Source organism: Anabrus simplex, chromosome 7 (genome assembly GCF_040414725.1).
Source record: "Anabrus simplex isolate iqAnaSimp1 chromosome 7, ASM4041472v1, whole genome shotgun sequence".
Taxonomy (NCBI): Eukaryota; Metazoa; Arthropoda; class Insecta; order Orthoptera; family Tettigoniidae; genus Anabrus; species Anabrus simplex.
In genome coordinates, this window is record NC_090271.1 from 197,998,840 (window position 1) to 198,012,710 (window position 13,871).

At 38.1% G+C, this 13,871-nt stretch overlaps 1 protein-coding gene across 1 annotated transcript in view; it reads right to left on the bottom strand.

Annotated features, from left to right (window-relative positions):
- Positions 1–9,135: 9,135 nt before the first annotated feature.
- LOC136877458 (alpha-tocopherol transfer protein-like) overlaps positions 9,136–13,871 on the bottom strand; it is an 89,421-nt gene continuing 84,685 nt past the window's right edge. The window contains exons 7-8 of the mRNA XM_067151514.2: positions 12,612–12,762; positions 9,136–11,054 (exon numbers count right to left, since the gene is read on the bottom strand). Of these exons, the coding sequence (XP_067007615.1) occupies positions 11,008–11,054; positions 12,612–12,762 (198 nt within the window). The 3' untranslated portion in view covers positions 9,136–11,007. The remainder of the gene's footprint in view (positions 11,055–12,611; positions 12,763–13,871) is intronic.

Below are 13,871 nucleotides of genomic sequence, written 5' to 3' on the forward strand. Positions count from 1 at the left end.
AGCTCTATCAGTTGAAGAGATTGTTAATGAACTTCGCCCGCTCGATGTCTTCAGTGTCACTCGTCTTTATTACGGCTCTGTTCCGGCACCGGAAATACTTCTTCACTTTCACTCTGCCAGTACATGCAACTCTGTCCAAGCTACCGGCGTGGTTATCCAGAGCAGACGTTATCGAGTATCACCTACCCCAGCAAACATCAGCGCTCAAGTACCTGCTCCGCCCGCTCTCGCCCACCTCCTCCATATAATCCACCCCCACTTCCATCGCCTTCTTGTTGCCCCACCAATACCATCGCCACCACTACCATTTCTCCCAACATTTCGCCTACCGTACCTGTCCCTACCACGACAACTCCCACTATCACTACTACTTCTACGCAACTTGATCCCATCATTTCTATTACTACTACTATCTCGTCCCACCCATCTCCCCTCTTTACCTCTCTTCCTCTCCCTCCCAACTCTGAGCAGACAGGTCACCAGGAAACGTCTCAACCACCACCTACCGAGGGAACTTCTATCGAGCCTTCTGAAAATGTGGCACGTCCATCTTCGCCACTATCGCCATCTGATCGTATCTCAACTTACAGCTGTGTTCTGCGTGGTATGGACCCCAACGTAGCGCCTGCTGCCATCACACGTGACCTTCGCCAGGCAGGTGTACCTGTCAGACAAGCATCCCGTATTTATAATTTCTGGTGAGACTCCAGCTGCCGACGCACGCCGACGTTCAGCGCCTCATCGATCAAGGCATCCACATATATGGCCGCTATCATAGGGTTGAACCCTCCCATTCTTCTCCACTTCCATCGCACCGTATCCCCACACCACGCAGCCGTCCCCGGCCCGTCCCATCACCCCAATCTCCTCGTCCTCTCACCGCTCCACCACCCCCCCCCCAACTACTTTATGCCTCCCTTACCCAACCCGGACCTTTTCAACCTTATCCTCTCTTCCCTTGTTATTACTTCTCCTCATTTTACCATCTCCTAGCCCTCCATCTTTTCCGTCACACCATCATGTAAAGCTCTGTATCTAATGTATTGTATCTCAGCTCAATAAAGACTCATCTCTCTTTCGTCGAAAGAAAAAAAAAAAGAAGGCCCCTTTGCTCAACACTCCTTAATATTACACGTCTCCTTTCCCATCTCCTTCTCTCAAACCTCCTCAACCCCGCCCAAGCTCCCGGCCAGAGGAAGGGCGTTACTCTCCAGGTGGCCCGCCCCACCCCTTCAGGGTGGGGAATGAAAGCATTCTTAGTTAGTTCTCATCGTAAGAGGCGGCCGTGCCCTGGCATCTTATCCAAGGCAATATTTTTTGTAGAGGACCCATCGCCAAGGCGGTGGACCTGTAGGGAGACAGAGAGCACATCCCTCACTCACCCATCCCCTATTTTGGTAAGAGGAGCTGGGAAAAGGGGACTACCCCTCTACCCTCTCCCCCGAATTCAGCAAAGCAAAAAAAAATCTCTGAGGTTAGCCTTGCAGTCTTGCGCGCCTCAGCACGCGGATAAGTCCCGTCTATGAGGTTAGCCTCGCCCACTTTTTCAAATTCCGCGTCAAGAGCGTGGTTAGGTCCTGTCAAGATGACGGTTGTGAGCTTAGGATCATCCACTTAATTTGTACATATATATTATATAAATAATAGGATAAGTTTACAAGCAAATCATATTATTTAAGCTCAAAAGCATCAACCAAATACACAACCATGACAAAAGACTCAAATACAGAAGTCAATTGATGAACTGAGCAACATGCAAGATACGAACGTTTATGTGCATGAAGTGTTCTTATATAGGTATGTTGTTTTTAGTCTTATAATTTAGCTTTAAGATAATGTTGTACGAACCAATTTTAAGTTTAAAGAATTTTATTATAGACATATACTTGCATAAGATAATGTTGTACAAACCAATGTTAAGTTTAAAGTATGTTATTATAGACATATACTTGCAGTGTCACACATAGTGGCACACATGTCGGTTCCCGATTTGACATGCTCCATTTGGACGTATTTAAACATTTGTTACCGTATGGCATTCCCCAGACAAAATAATATCAATCATTGCTTGATGTACTATATGTGAATGTATTGTTCAGCTGAGGATGACCCAAAACTAAGGGTCGAAACCGGTATTGTAGTATAATAACTATAATAAACAAGTATTGATAAGGTGGAATTCCTTTTCTATTTATAATTGTGTAATTCGTCAAGATGGATATGAAGATTATAGACTACGATCATCCACTTATTAAAAATCCGCGCCATAACAATTGAACGAGGTTAGGACTTGTCAAGATGGCAGCAGTGAGGTTAGGGTCTGTCAAGATGACAGCTGTCAAGAGCACGTGGCCATGTTTGTAATCAATGTGACGTCACGGTCACGTGGTCATGATGTCATAGGGTCAATGACCTTGGCTGGGGTCAATAACCTCGGGTGCTGACTCAGCACAATAAGTGCCTACGAGGTGTTTTATAAACCGCCCAGCCCCTCTACTGGCATGGTGGAGGTGGAGTTATGGTCTGGAGATGTATGACAACGTCTGTTGTCGGGGAATTAATTTTCACTGAGGGAGCTATGGACAGATTTTGTCACCGGTCGGTGGGACGGAGAATTGGAACTACAGTGTGTTTAGAAATATAAATTTTAAAGGTTTTTGTGTGGCTTATCTGAAGGATTTTATTTTTGTTTGTAATATTTTGAGGAATGAAGAAATAAGAACTCTGGACTCTGCTGGAATATTTTTTTTATGTAACTGAAATATGTTTGTAAATTTTTAAAAAATATGGAAACATCACGATAATATGGAACTGTAAATGAACATGGCAAGATGCGAGAATTGTTTTCGAAGTGATTTTTTGTATGTAAATTTTATGTAATTTATAATTTAAATTAATGTCTGCAAGGGTGTAACTTGTCCAAAAGTTGATTTGATGTTTGTAATGTGATTTAAAAAATGTAAAAGGTTATTTAAATTGAGTAACCCTGTACCACACGTGTGGTTTCCAATGATGAAATTTTGGTGTTGTAATCGTAATGTTCCAGAACTTGTGCAATTGCTAACGATGTTAAAATGACCATATATGGTCACGAGATTTCCTATTGGCAAAAAGGTCCAGGAATCTAGGGTAAGTTTGATCCTATTGGTTAATTGTAATCGGGCCATTTCCGGCCTTGTGGCCGGCTTCGAAAAATGATGCGTGAGCTCGGCGTCAATTTCCATCCGACCGCCCAAGCGAGCGTTCGCGCTCGAGGGCTACTACCCTCGGGAGCTCCATCTTTCCGCGATAAGTGTTATTTCAGTGTTTTTTCAATGTTATTCTCAATGTTTTATGGTTTCGTTTCATTTAGTTTAATTGCTTTTGTGTTTCATTATTTCTTTGCTTAATGTCATTTTGAAAGTTTAATTTAATGTGTCCGAGTTTTCCCTAGGTTCCAATTGCCGTAGTTTCAATTCGTTCATCCATTAAATACTTTCGCTTTAAACTGTACCCTTAATGTAGCATCCCCTTCTTTGTTAAATCAAATTTTATGTTAAGTTACTTAAGTATGTCTTGTTTCCGTGTCGTGGAACTGTATTTTGTAAAACTTTTTTGTCATTTTTAATATAGTTGAGCTAGAGGGTGTTTCTTGTAAGTCTTTTCTCCCCCATAACGTCATACGTTCCCATGGACCTCATAGATAGGGCTTCCCAGCACGTTCCACTATCCTGTCTTAGTTGTCATTTTTAGGCCTGTAAGTGTTCCCTGTATTTGGTTTATATGAATTCTCCGCCACTGCGTCATTTTCCTATCTCATTATCATTATTATTTTTATATTATTATTATTATTTATGTGTAACTGTAGTTGTCCGACTAGCGGTTACATTTGGGAACTACAGTGTGTTTAGAAATATAAATTTTAAAGTTTTTTGTGTGGCTTATCTGAAGCAAATGTAACCGCTAGTCGGACAACTACAGTTACACATAAATAATAATATAAAAATAATAATGATAATGAGATAGGAAAATGACGCAGAGGCGGAGAATTCATATAAACCAAATACAGGGAACACTTACAGGCCTAAAAATGACAACTAAGACAGGATAGTGGAACGTGCTGGGAAGCCCTATCTATGAGGTCCATGGGAACGTATGACGTTATGGGGGAGAAAAGACTTACAAGAAACACCCTCTAGCTCAACTATAAAAAAAAAAAAAAAGTTTTACAAAATACAGTTCCACGACACGGAAACAAGACATACTTAAGTAACTTAACATAAAATTTGATTTAACAAAGACCGGGCGAGTTGGCCGTGCGCGTAGAGGCGCGCGGCTGTGAGCTTGCATCCGGGAGATAGTAGGTTCGAATCCCACTATCGGCAGCCCTGAAAATGGTTTTCCGTGGTTTCCCATTTTCACACCAGGCAAATGCTGGGGCTGTACCTTAATTAAGGCCACGGCCGCTTCCTTCCAACTCTTAGGCCTTTCCTATCCCATCGTCGCCATAAGACCTATCTGTGTCGGTGCGACGTAAAGCCCCTAGCAAAAAAAGATGATTTAACAAAGAAGGGGATGCTACATTAAAGGTACAGTTTAAAGCGAAAGTATTTAATGGATGAAAGAATTGAAACTACGGCAATTGGAACCTAGGGTAAACTCTGACACATTAAATTAAACTTTCAAAATTACATTAAGCAAAGAAATAATGAAACACAAAAGCAATTAAACTAAATGAAACGAAACCAGAAAACATTGAGAATAACATTGCAAAAACACTGAAATAACACTTACCGCGGAAAGATGGAGCTCCCGAGGGTAGTAGCCCTCGAGCGCGAACGCTCGCTTGGGCGGTCGGATGGAAATTGACGCCGAGCTCACGCATCATTTTTCGTAGCCGGCCACAAGGCCGGAAATGGCCCGATTACAATTAACCAATAGGATCAAACTTACCCTAGATTCCTGGACCTTTTGGCCAATAGGAAATCTCGTGACCATATATGGTCATTTTAACATCGTTAGCAATTGCACAAGTTCTGGAACATTACGATTACAACACCAAAATTTCATCATTGGAAACCACACGTGTGGTACAGGGTGACTCAATTTAAATAACCTTTTACATTTTTTAAATCACATTACAAACATCAAATCAACCTTTGGACAAGTTATACCCTTGCAGACATTAATTTAAATTATAAATTACATAAAATCTACATACAAAAAAATCACTTCGAAAACAATTCTCGCATCTTGCCATGTTCATTTACAGTTCCATATTATCGTGATGTTTCCATATTTTAAAAAAAATTTACAAACATATTTCAGTTACATAAAAAAATATTCCAGCAGAGGCCAGAGTTCTTATTTCTTCATTCCTCAAAATATTACAAACAAAAATAAAATCCTTCAGATAAGCCACACAAAAAACTTTAAAATTTATATTTCTAAACACACTGTAGTTCCAATTCTCCGTCCCACCGACCGGTGACAGATTTATTCATTTAAATATTATCAAAGAAAATTTGAAGAAGATTGTGGAATACTGTGTCTGGGACACGCTTACTAATTCCAGAACAACTATTCCAAGCACACAGCAGAGATTGTCCGACTATGGGTGTTTTATAATATGCTCCACACCCTGTAAACCCCCGCACAATCCGTCGATCTCAATACTATTGAGCACCTCTGGAGTGAGCTGGAAAGAAGAGCACGAAAACGCCACATCTATAAAAAATCTCAGCTAAAAGAATTGATTCTGTTGCAATAACATATTATTGGAGCAGAGACAACCAAAAATTTGGTGCACAGTATGAGCAAGAGACTGAGGAAAGTGATTCACCGACGAGGTAGACACACCAAGTACTGAGAGACAGAATTCACCGTTGTTTCTCCTTCGAGAAGATTAATGTTACGCGAGTGTACGAATACTTTTGTCCGGCTTAAAACTCGTGCTGAGAGAAGAACACATTAGTTTTTGTTTGAAGAACGTTAAAATTGTGTCATTACTGTATCCATACTTTCAAGTGATAAGTTGTCTTCATGTACATAAGATGTATTTATGATTGTACTGAGAGTTCGACAAATGATTTTTTTTTTTTTTTGCTATTTGCTTTACGTCGCACCGACACAGATAGGTCTTATGGCGACGATGGGACAAGGAAGGGCTAGGAGTGGGAAGGAAGCGGCCGTGGCCTTAATTAAGGTACAGCCCCAGCATTTGCCTGGTGTGAAAATGGGAAACCACGGAAAACCATTTTCAGGGTTGCTGACAGTGGGGTTCGAACCTACTATCTCCTGAATACTGGATACTGGCCGCACTTAAGCGACTGCAGCTATCGAGCTCGGTTTCGATAAATGAAAACTTTGGTTGTTTCTTAGTGGCTGTACGAATAAAGTCAATGTCTGTACATCAATAGATTTTAGCCAATCCTTTAAGGATTAATAACATTGCTGTGCTCTTACCTCATGTCATCCGGAAAACTCTACATTTGATATAGGCTTCCGTGATGTCTACACTTATAGGGGTATTCTATCGTTTCGGATAAGATGTGAAACCTGCGAAATCATTGCGAGCACTTATTGAATATTTTAACACACACATGAGCAGGTAATGGTGATTCTTTTTATCATAACGTGATTTCTTTCTGCGTTCAGAAACTAATACTTTAATTACTACTACTATATTGACTTAATAATAATAATAATAATAATAATAATAATAATAATAATAATAAGTAGTGAAACAAAATCATAAAATGTAAAATTAGGTCTGATAACGCAAGTCGCTTAGCCATCACAAAGTAGTGTCGTCAGCACGAAAAATTACGGAATGAAAAACAACACATACAGGAACTCAAACAAGAAATATAATGAAAGTAGTCTACTAGCGAAAAAATACATCCATGTTTTTATCAGCGAAAATAGAAATGACTGATGGTTCTAAAGAACAATAGCAAGTCCCAATATACTTTAGTGCAAATGTGCGAATATGTGATCGCTTACAACCAATCAGTAACCAGAATCAAATCGTCGATTTGTAGTCTGTTGATAAATGTAGAGCCAAGGGCGGGCTAGCGGTTGGGAACACGCCGCAGGTAGTGGTCTGCCAACTCCAGAGGGAAATTGGAGCCATTACCCCAGCTGTCTAAAGCACAGAGAGGACTCTACGTCGGTTTGTTTAAAAGTAAATCGGTGACCCCCTTATGTGCGTGTTGCATCCCTCATAGGCGCTATCCCCATTTTCATTTCAGCCCTGTAACTCATTACCTTACTCTTATCGTATTTCTTCTCAACCATTTCCTGGACATTGTCATTTTAAAGAATTCCTTACTTCATATATTCTCATCCGCCATATCTCAGATACTTGCTTCTAAGTTTCTGAAGCTGTCCATGTCTCGGCCATGGCACCTTCTACTCAGCTGTTCCTATTGGCTGCTTTGGACCTCTCACTTCTTTGGTAGTCTACAGTATTATTCAAAGATATATTAATTTATTGTTCAGTAAAATTATCAGGCCAACCGGGAATCGAACTCCAAGTGTTTTGCATTTGCACTCCAGTGCTTTACCCCGAGGCCACATTTCACTGTCGAGCGTTTGTCCTGAAATCATGGGTAATGAAGTGCAATAAATAAAAGGGTTAATAAAATCCATTTCTGCAAGTAAAGTTATCATGGCCCGCCTTTGAGTGTAGTGGTTAGTGTGATTAGCTATCACCCCCACCCCCGGAGATCAAGTTAAATTCCGGACTGCCACGAAATTTGAAAAGGGGTACGAGGGCAGGAACGAGGTCCAATCAGCCTCGGGAGGTCAACTGAGCAGAGGTGGTACGATTCCCACCTCAGCCATCCTCGAAGTGGTTTCCCGTGCTTTCTCACTTTTCCTACAGGCATGTGCCGGGATGGTACTGAACTTAAGGACACGGCAGCTGCCTTCCTTGTCTACCCCTTCCATTCTTCCTATCCCCCTACAAAGGCCCCTGTTCTGTATAGCAGGTAAAGCAGCCTGGGCGAAGTACTGATCCTCTTCCTCAGCGTTATCCTCCGACCCCAAGTTTTACGCTCGAGGACACGCATTTGAGGCGGTAGAGGTGGGATCTCTCGCTGAGTCCGTGGGAAAAACCAACCCTGGCGGTTAAACTGATTAAAAAAGAAAAAAATATTGAGTAGGTTAGTATGTACCCTACTATAACAAAGTGACCTAAATAAGACATAATTGTTTTAAATCTAGTATGAAAGTCAGTAGTAGGCCTAATTTTTTTCTTAATCCGTTTACCAAGCATGATACTATAGAAGTCAGTAGCGTAGCCAGGATCGACTGATTGATGGGGTGGGGGGATGATAGTTACAAAATGATAGAACATAATGAAGGTGTTTGTGAGTGTGTGGTGTGCGCATCCATGAATGTCTTAATAAGGACACTGATACAATTGAATTGTTTTGATATTCAGACTGCAGCACACTACAAAAGCTTACATTAAAATGCAGAACGAGGACAATAAGTACAAGGTCAACAGTTTTACGACGAATCGTATGTTCAGATTACAGTCTAAAATCCAACTTTTGAGGCTTCTTGGAAGATAGATACGAGAGATCTATTGGTTTTACAAATGCGTCTCTGAATGTTCAAAAGAGCCAACCCACTGAGCCGACTTTCACTTGTTTACTGTCAGTTTTCGTTTAATTTCTATTTAAAACTTCCATGGGGGCAGGGGGTCTGAACCCTAGTAACCCCCCATCCCCCGCGGCTACGCCTATGATTATTAGTTCAAACAAGTTTCAAAGCTTTATTCCGGAACTGTTCAATCAACCAAGAAACTAGTACTTTATTCAATTAATTGTATTTTTTTTTTACTTATAAAATGAAATATTTTTCTTAAACTAAATTTAAGACCTGGCATTGGACTAGTAAAAATTTACGGTAACTAGATATCAGGCAACAATATTAAAATCCTACATACTCAGATTCAGAAGCAAGTGGTTGACAACATGTGTGGTCCTTGACGCTGGCTGAAGACAACCAGTATCATAGTTTCATTTTAATATTAATATTGGGTTATCTTCAGATGACACGACTATTATAATGTATTGAATTAAATTCCAATGTTTATGTCTTCGATTGGCACAGGGGGAAGGAAATAAATGAATAAGTAGAAAGTTTACAGGACATATAAAATTTTATTACAGCAAATGTATAACAATAAAATTTATAAACATCAAATTTAACATTTATTTATACTCCTACAATTTAATGTACATAATCTTAAGTACATAGATTGTTCATATTCACCAAAAATCACATCCTTCTCGATATTTGTTAGTACCTTAAAACTACTATGTACAATATAGATAGACATGACCTTTTTCTATTGCAAGCAGTGATGGAAATAGTGTTTAATCCCTATAGCTAGCAACAGGTACATATTAATGTTAGTTCATTTAACAATTTTCATATATTACCATTAAGATCAACTTAATGTATGCGAGTACTACATTTGTTACATCATCGAGTTTCATCACAATATTTCCCCATCAAGAGGAGGAGTTTAAAAATGTATGTACATAAGCTTAATTATCACTGTAAATAGCCATTATTATAGTGATAAATATTTTTTGGAGTATCTTTTATCCTCAGGAAGTGGTGAACGAATGTCAAACCTTCATTATTCATGAGTAGATTACTTTGTATGATTAGTCATGCTGAAGTTTAGCAGGCTAATTTCAAAGTTACGATTTCAAAATATGGCCGAGGTATTCTGTAGAAATATTTCATACCTTCACCTCTGATATGTTACATTAATTATTTAAGGAAATATCTAGGAGTTTTATATCACAATCGTACCGTAAATGTTTACTGTTGTTCAAAGAGGCCTAACGTTCAGGTTGTCGACCCCCAGTTTTAAAATTCTCATAAATATTATCAGATTTGTTCAAATAATATACAGTACTTCGAAACGAGTGATGGGTTTTATACATGTCTACGTACATAAAAGGTGAAGATAATTTTTTTCTGAAAAATACTTAATTTATCATTGACTTAATTTCGTTTTAGGTGCAGTTTAACAAGAAGTATAGGATGCCTTTCTTCAAAAAGATATAATGAAAATATGCCGAACATATCTGAGGTAATACCTATTTACTCATATTTTACTTCATAAAGAAGCTTCCTCATATCTATTCAATTATGTATTTTAAGGCTAGGATTGTAAAGTTTCCAAGAGGTACTAAAAATCAGATCGGTGTTGTTCTACAAGTTTGTGTGTTCTAAGTTAATTTTATGTAATATTATTTTATAATAATATTTAATATGACTTCATACTCGCACGTACGGTAATTCAAGGAATCGTAGAAATGGAGAATGCCATTACAATTTGCTTGTATTTTTTATTTAAATAACGAACTTCATTCTTTGCGCGAACGATTATAATTTACAGCTGTTTAGTTTTTTGCTTTCTCTAGTTCAGAAACAACCTGTTCTCTCTTCACTTTAATTTTACCGATAAATTAAGTTTTTCTCCGTTTGGAATACTTATTAAAATGCCTGTACTATTTCCCAAATATGGTACAGTGATTTTTCCACTCTTGAGTGCAAAACGAAACAAAAATACGATAATTTTCCCTCACAAAAATATAAAATCCTTTATGTATTCCTCAAAATAAGAGCCAGGTATGTGGAGGCTGAGCATAGAACGCTGCACATAGAAGGGATATTCCTATCCTGGCGTACTTACACTCAACATATTGTATTCTGCACTTTATTTGCGCTTCAGCATAAATATTCATTTTTATCAGAATTGGCAGTCACTTTATAAAAAGACATAATTCACTCTACTTTACTACCCATTCCGTATTTTGGAATGTATCACATATTTACATCACTCATAGAGAGCCTGGAACATAGTATTAAAATAAGTACTAAAGGCACGATAACGTAGACAGTACATAGAGCAGGACCACTTAGTTTTATGGAATGTTGAGCAGTTTTCATAGCTCCGGATTATCAAGCACCTCCGAGGGTCGTAGATATCCGTTACTTTTTTCCCTCGAGATGTTTCTTGATACCATAAGAGTTAATAACTGGAGGAAAAATAAAAACAAAAATAAATTAATATATACTATAAAATATTTTCTACACATTTAACATAAAGGTACATAGATTTATTGGTTTCAGAGAATAAGAATATGAAAACCGTTATCAACATATATATTTCGTCGTTGCCGGGACAAAACCTCCTATGTGATAATATTTTTGGAGATATACTGACCCGCAGCACATACATTATGAAAAGCGAAAATGCCTTGGCAACATTCACACAATATTGCACCTTAGAGGACAGAACGTTACCGGCCAAAGTTCTAAGCTAAAATATTTCACATAGGAGGTTTTGTCCCGGCAGCGAAGATTTGGAAAATGGCACTCACCACAGTATGTTAGGAGCTACAAACCGGTCAGAGTGGAATTTGACACAGGTCCTTCTTAGGTTATAAATAACAGAAATGAAATCTTTTTCAAAAATGTAAACCCTGATGACCACCTGTTGGCATTTATCTGTCTCTCGTAACTGGTCACAGCAGGAATGAAAACATTTAGTAGCAGTAGTAATAATAATAATTTTGTGTGGCTATATCTAGCCGGGCGCAGCCCTTGTAAGGCAGACCCTCCGATGAGGGTGGGTGCCATCTGCCATGTGTAGGTAACTGCGTGTTATTGTTGTAGTAGTAGTAGTAGTAGTAGTAGTAGTAGTAGTAGTAGTAGATTTCAGAATTTGTTTCTCATAACATCTAGTTCTTTTCTATCAACTTCAATACTGCATATTGATGCGCCCATACAGTGCTCCTGATATCCCAAGTGCATTAAAAATATTTTTATGTAGCTAGTACTCATTATTTGGCATCTTTCTCCCCATACATATCGTGGTGAAAAAGCGGCCATCCCTTACATTTTCATACGTCGTATTTGTGCATTCCACATCCCGTTCGACGCTGTTATAATTCCTAAATATTCTATTATATTGACCACTTCAAGTTCTACACCTTCTAATCACCAACTTGCTTTTTACAAAATTATAACATTGCAAAATTATAACATTTCCCTGAAAACTCTATAATTTTTCAAAGATTTACGCTTTTTTCCTTATTTTCTTTTTTTCCCCACATACCATTACTTATGTTTTCTTAATATAAATTTTTAAGTTCCATTTTCTGAAATAGCAGTTTTCTTGAGACTGCTTTGCATACCGACTGATGGTAGAGAGAACCAGACCAGAAATGTATTTTGTTCAAACATGTTTTCCACATGTCCAAGTATACCAGTCTCAGTTTTGTTCATTTTCCTTGAATCTTTACCCCTGGTAACCCCTTCATACACACTACACACTCCTCCTCACTTACAATACCTATTTAATAATTGCACTTCTTTGGCCTGAAAGTTTGTTCTATTTTCACTCATTAAATCTTTTTTAATCCTTCCTCTTTCTTCTATCTATCCTTATATCCTGAGACCTACATAATGTAATTTTTTAAAACTAGTTTTTCAACAATTATTATATCATTGATAATCTAGTATAGATTTCCATCAAAAATTTAAGAAATGTGCTGTGAAGGGTTAAGCTTAAATTTACTAGTGATACGTACCCTTATACTCCTCTTCAAAAGTAGACAGCAAATCGTACCATTGGTTGCCTGTGACCCGTGGTAAATCAAGAGTTCCACCATAACACTCAGGCAAGCACTTGGGGCTGATGTAATTGTGTAGTGAATCACGGTCAGTGCCATGGAAAACAATCTGCAAGATGACAAAAGACATAATATCAGTGTAAATCCAACATTACAAAATGATAATACTTCCCTCAAATCTCTCCGAAATTCCGTAATAAGCAGTATAAAGTATTTAAATATTTGTTCTCGAAGTCGTCATAAATGTTTTTTAAATTTTCAAACTTGACATTCTCCCTACAATAATTTTTCCAATTATATGTTGCATTGTATAAGAGATTGAAGAGAGCTTAAATAATTGAAATTTCGCTTAAAATTATCACAAGTAGCATTTACAACGCTACTGTAATAGTTAAAGTTGATAATAAACGTAGATAAAGTATGCGATAGTTTCAATAATAATAATAATAATAATAATAATAATAATAATAATAATAATAATAACTTTGTTATCGCGTGCAGGTATTTTGATTTGACACCATTTTGGCTGCCTGCGTGTCTATTTCGACATTCCGTTTTACTCCACCATATGGAAGAGAAACTGATCAATGGTGGGTGATATGGGGTGAGTTGTGATTAATATTATCGTCTAAAAACCAAATGTATCACCACAGATCTTTTACATTCCAACATCATATGACAAAGGATGCTGAATGAACTTTTCCCTGCCCTTTGAAAACCAGGCCTACCTCTACTAGGTTTGAACGCTCTATCTACTCTACCACTGATTCGTAGAGGGAGCTTAAGTTGTCAAAGATTCCTTTAGTACTTTCCTGCAGTTCACAATTCGTGGTGCACTCTGCCTACTAGACAGTCGACGAGTTTTAGAAATGTCTAGATCTTAGGGTGAAAATAATGCCGTCTGTGATCTACACTGTATCATTGGTACTTTATTTAAATGTATTCCATGGGTCGTCTCTATACCCAATAACATCTTTCAGTTTCATGAGCGCTTAATTCTTTAGATCGTTTTTTTTTTCTTCACAGAATGGTCCACGAGCACCTAATAATTCTTGAGGATATGCAATTCTTCCAACACTTAATTATTTACGGTCGATATTGCTCTGCATGCAAATCTATATATCTACAACGGAAAATGAGTCTACCCTGCAAAGGAAAAGCTAATATATGCAATCGTCGAGCCAAAGAGTCCTTTCCACAAACATGCTGTTTATTGTG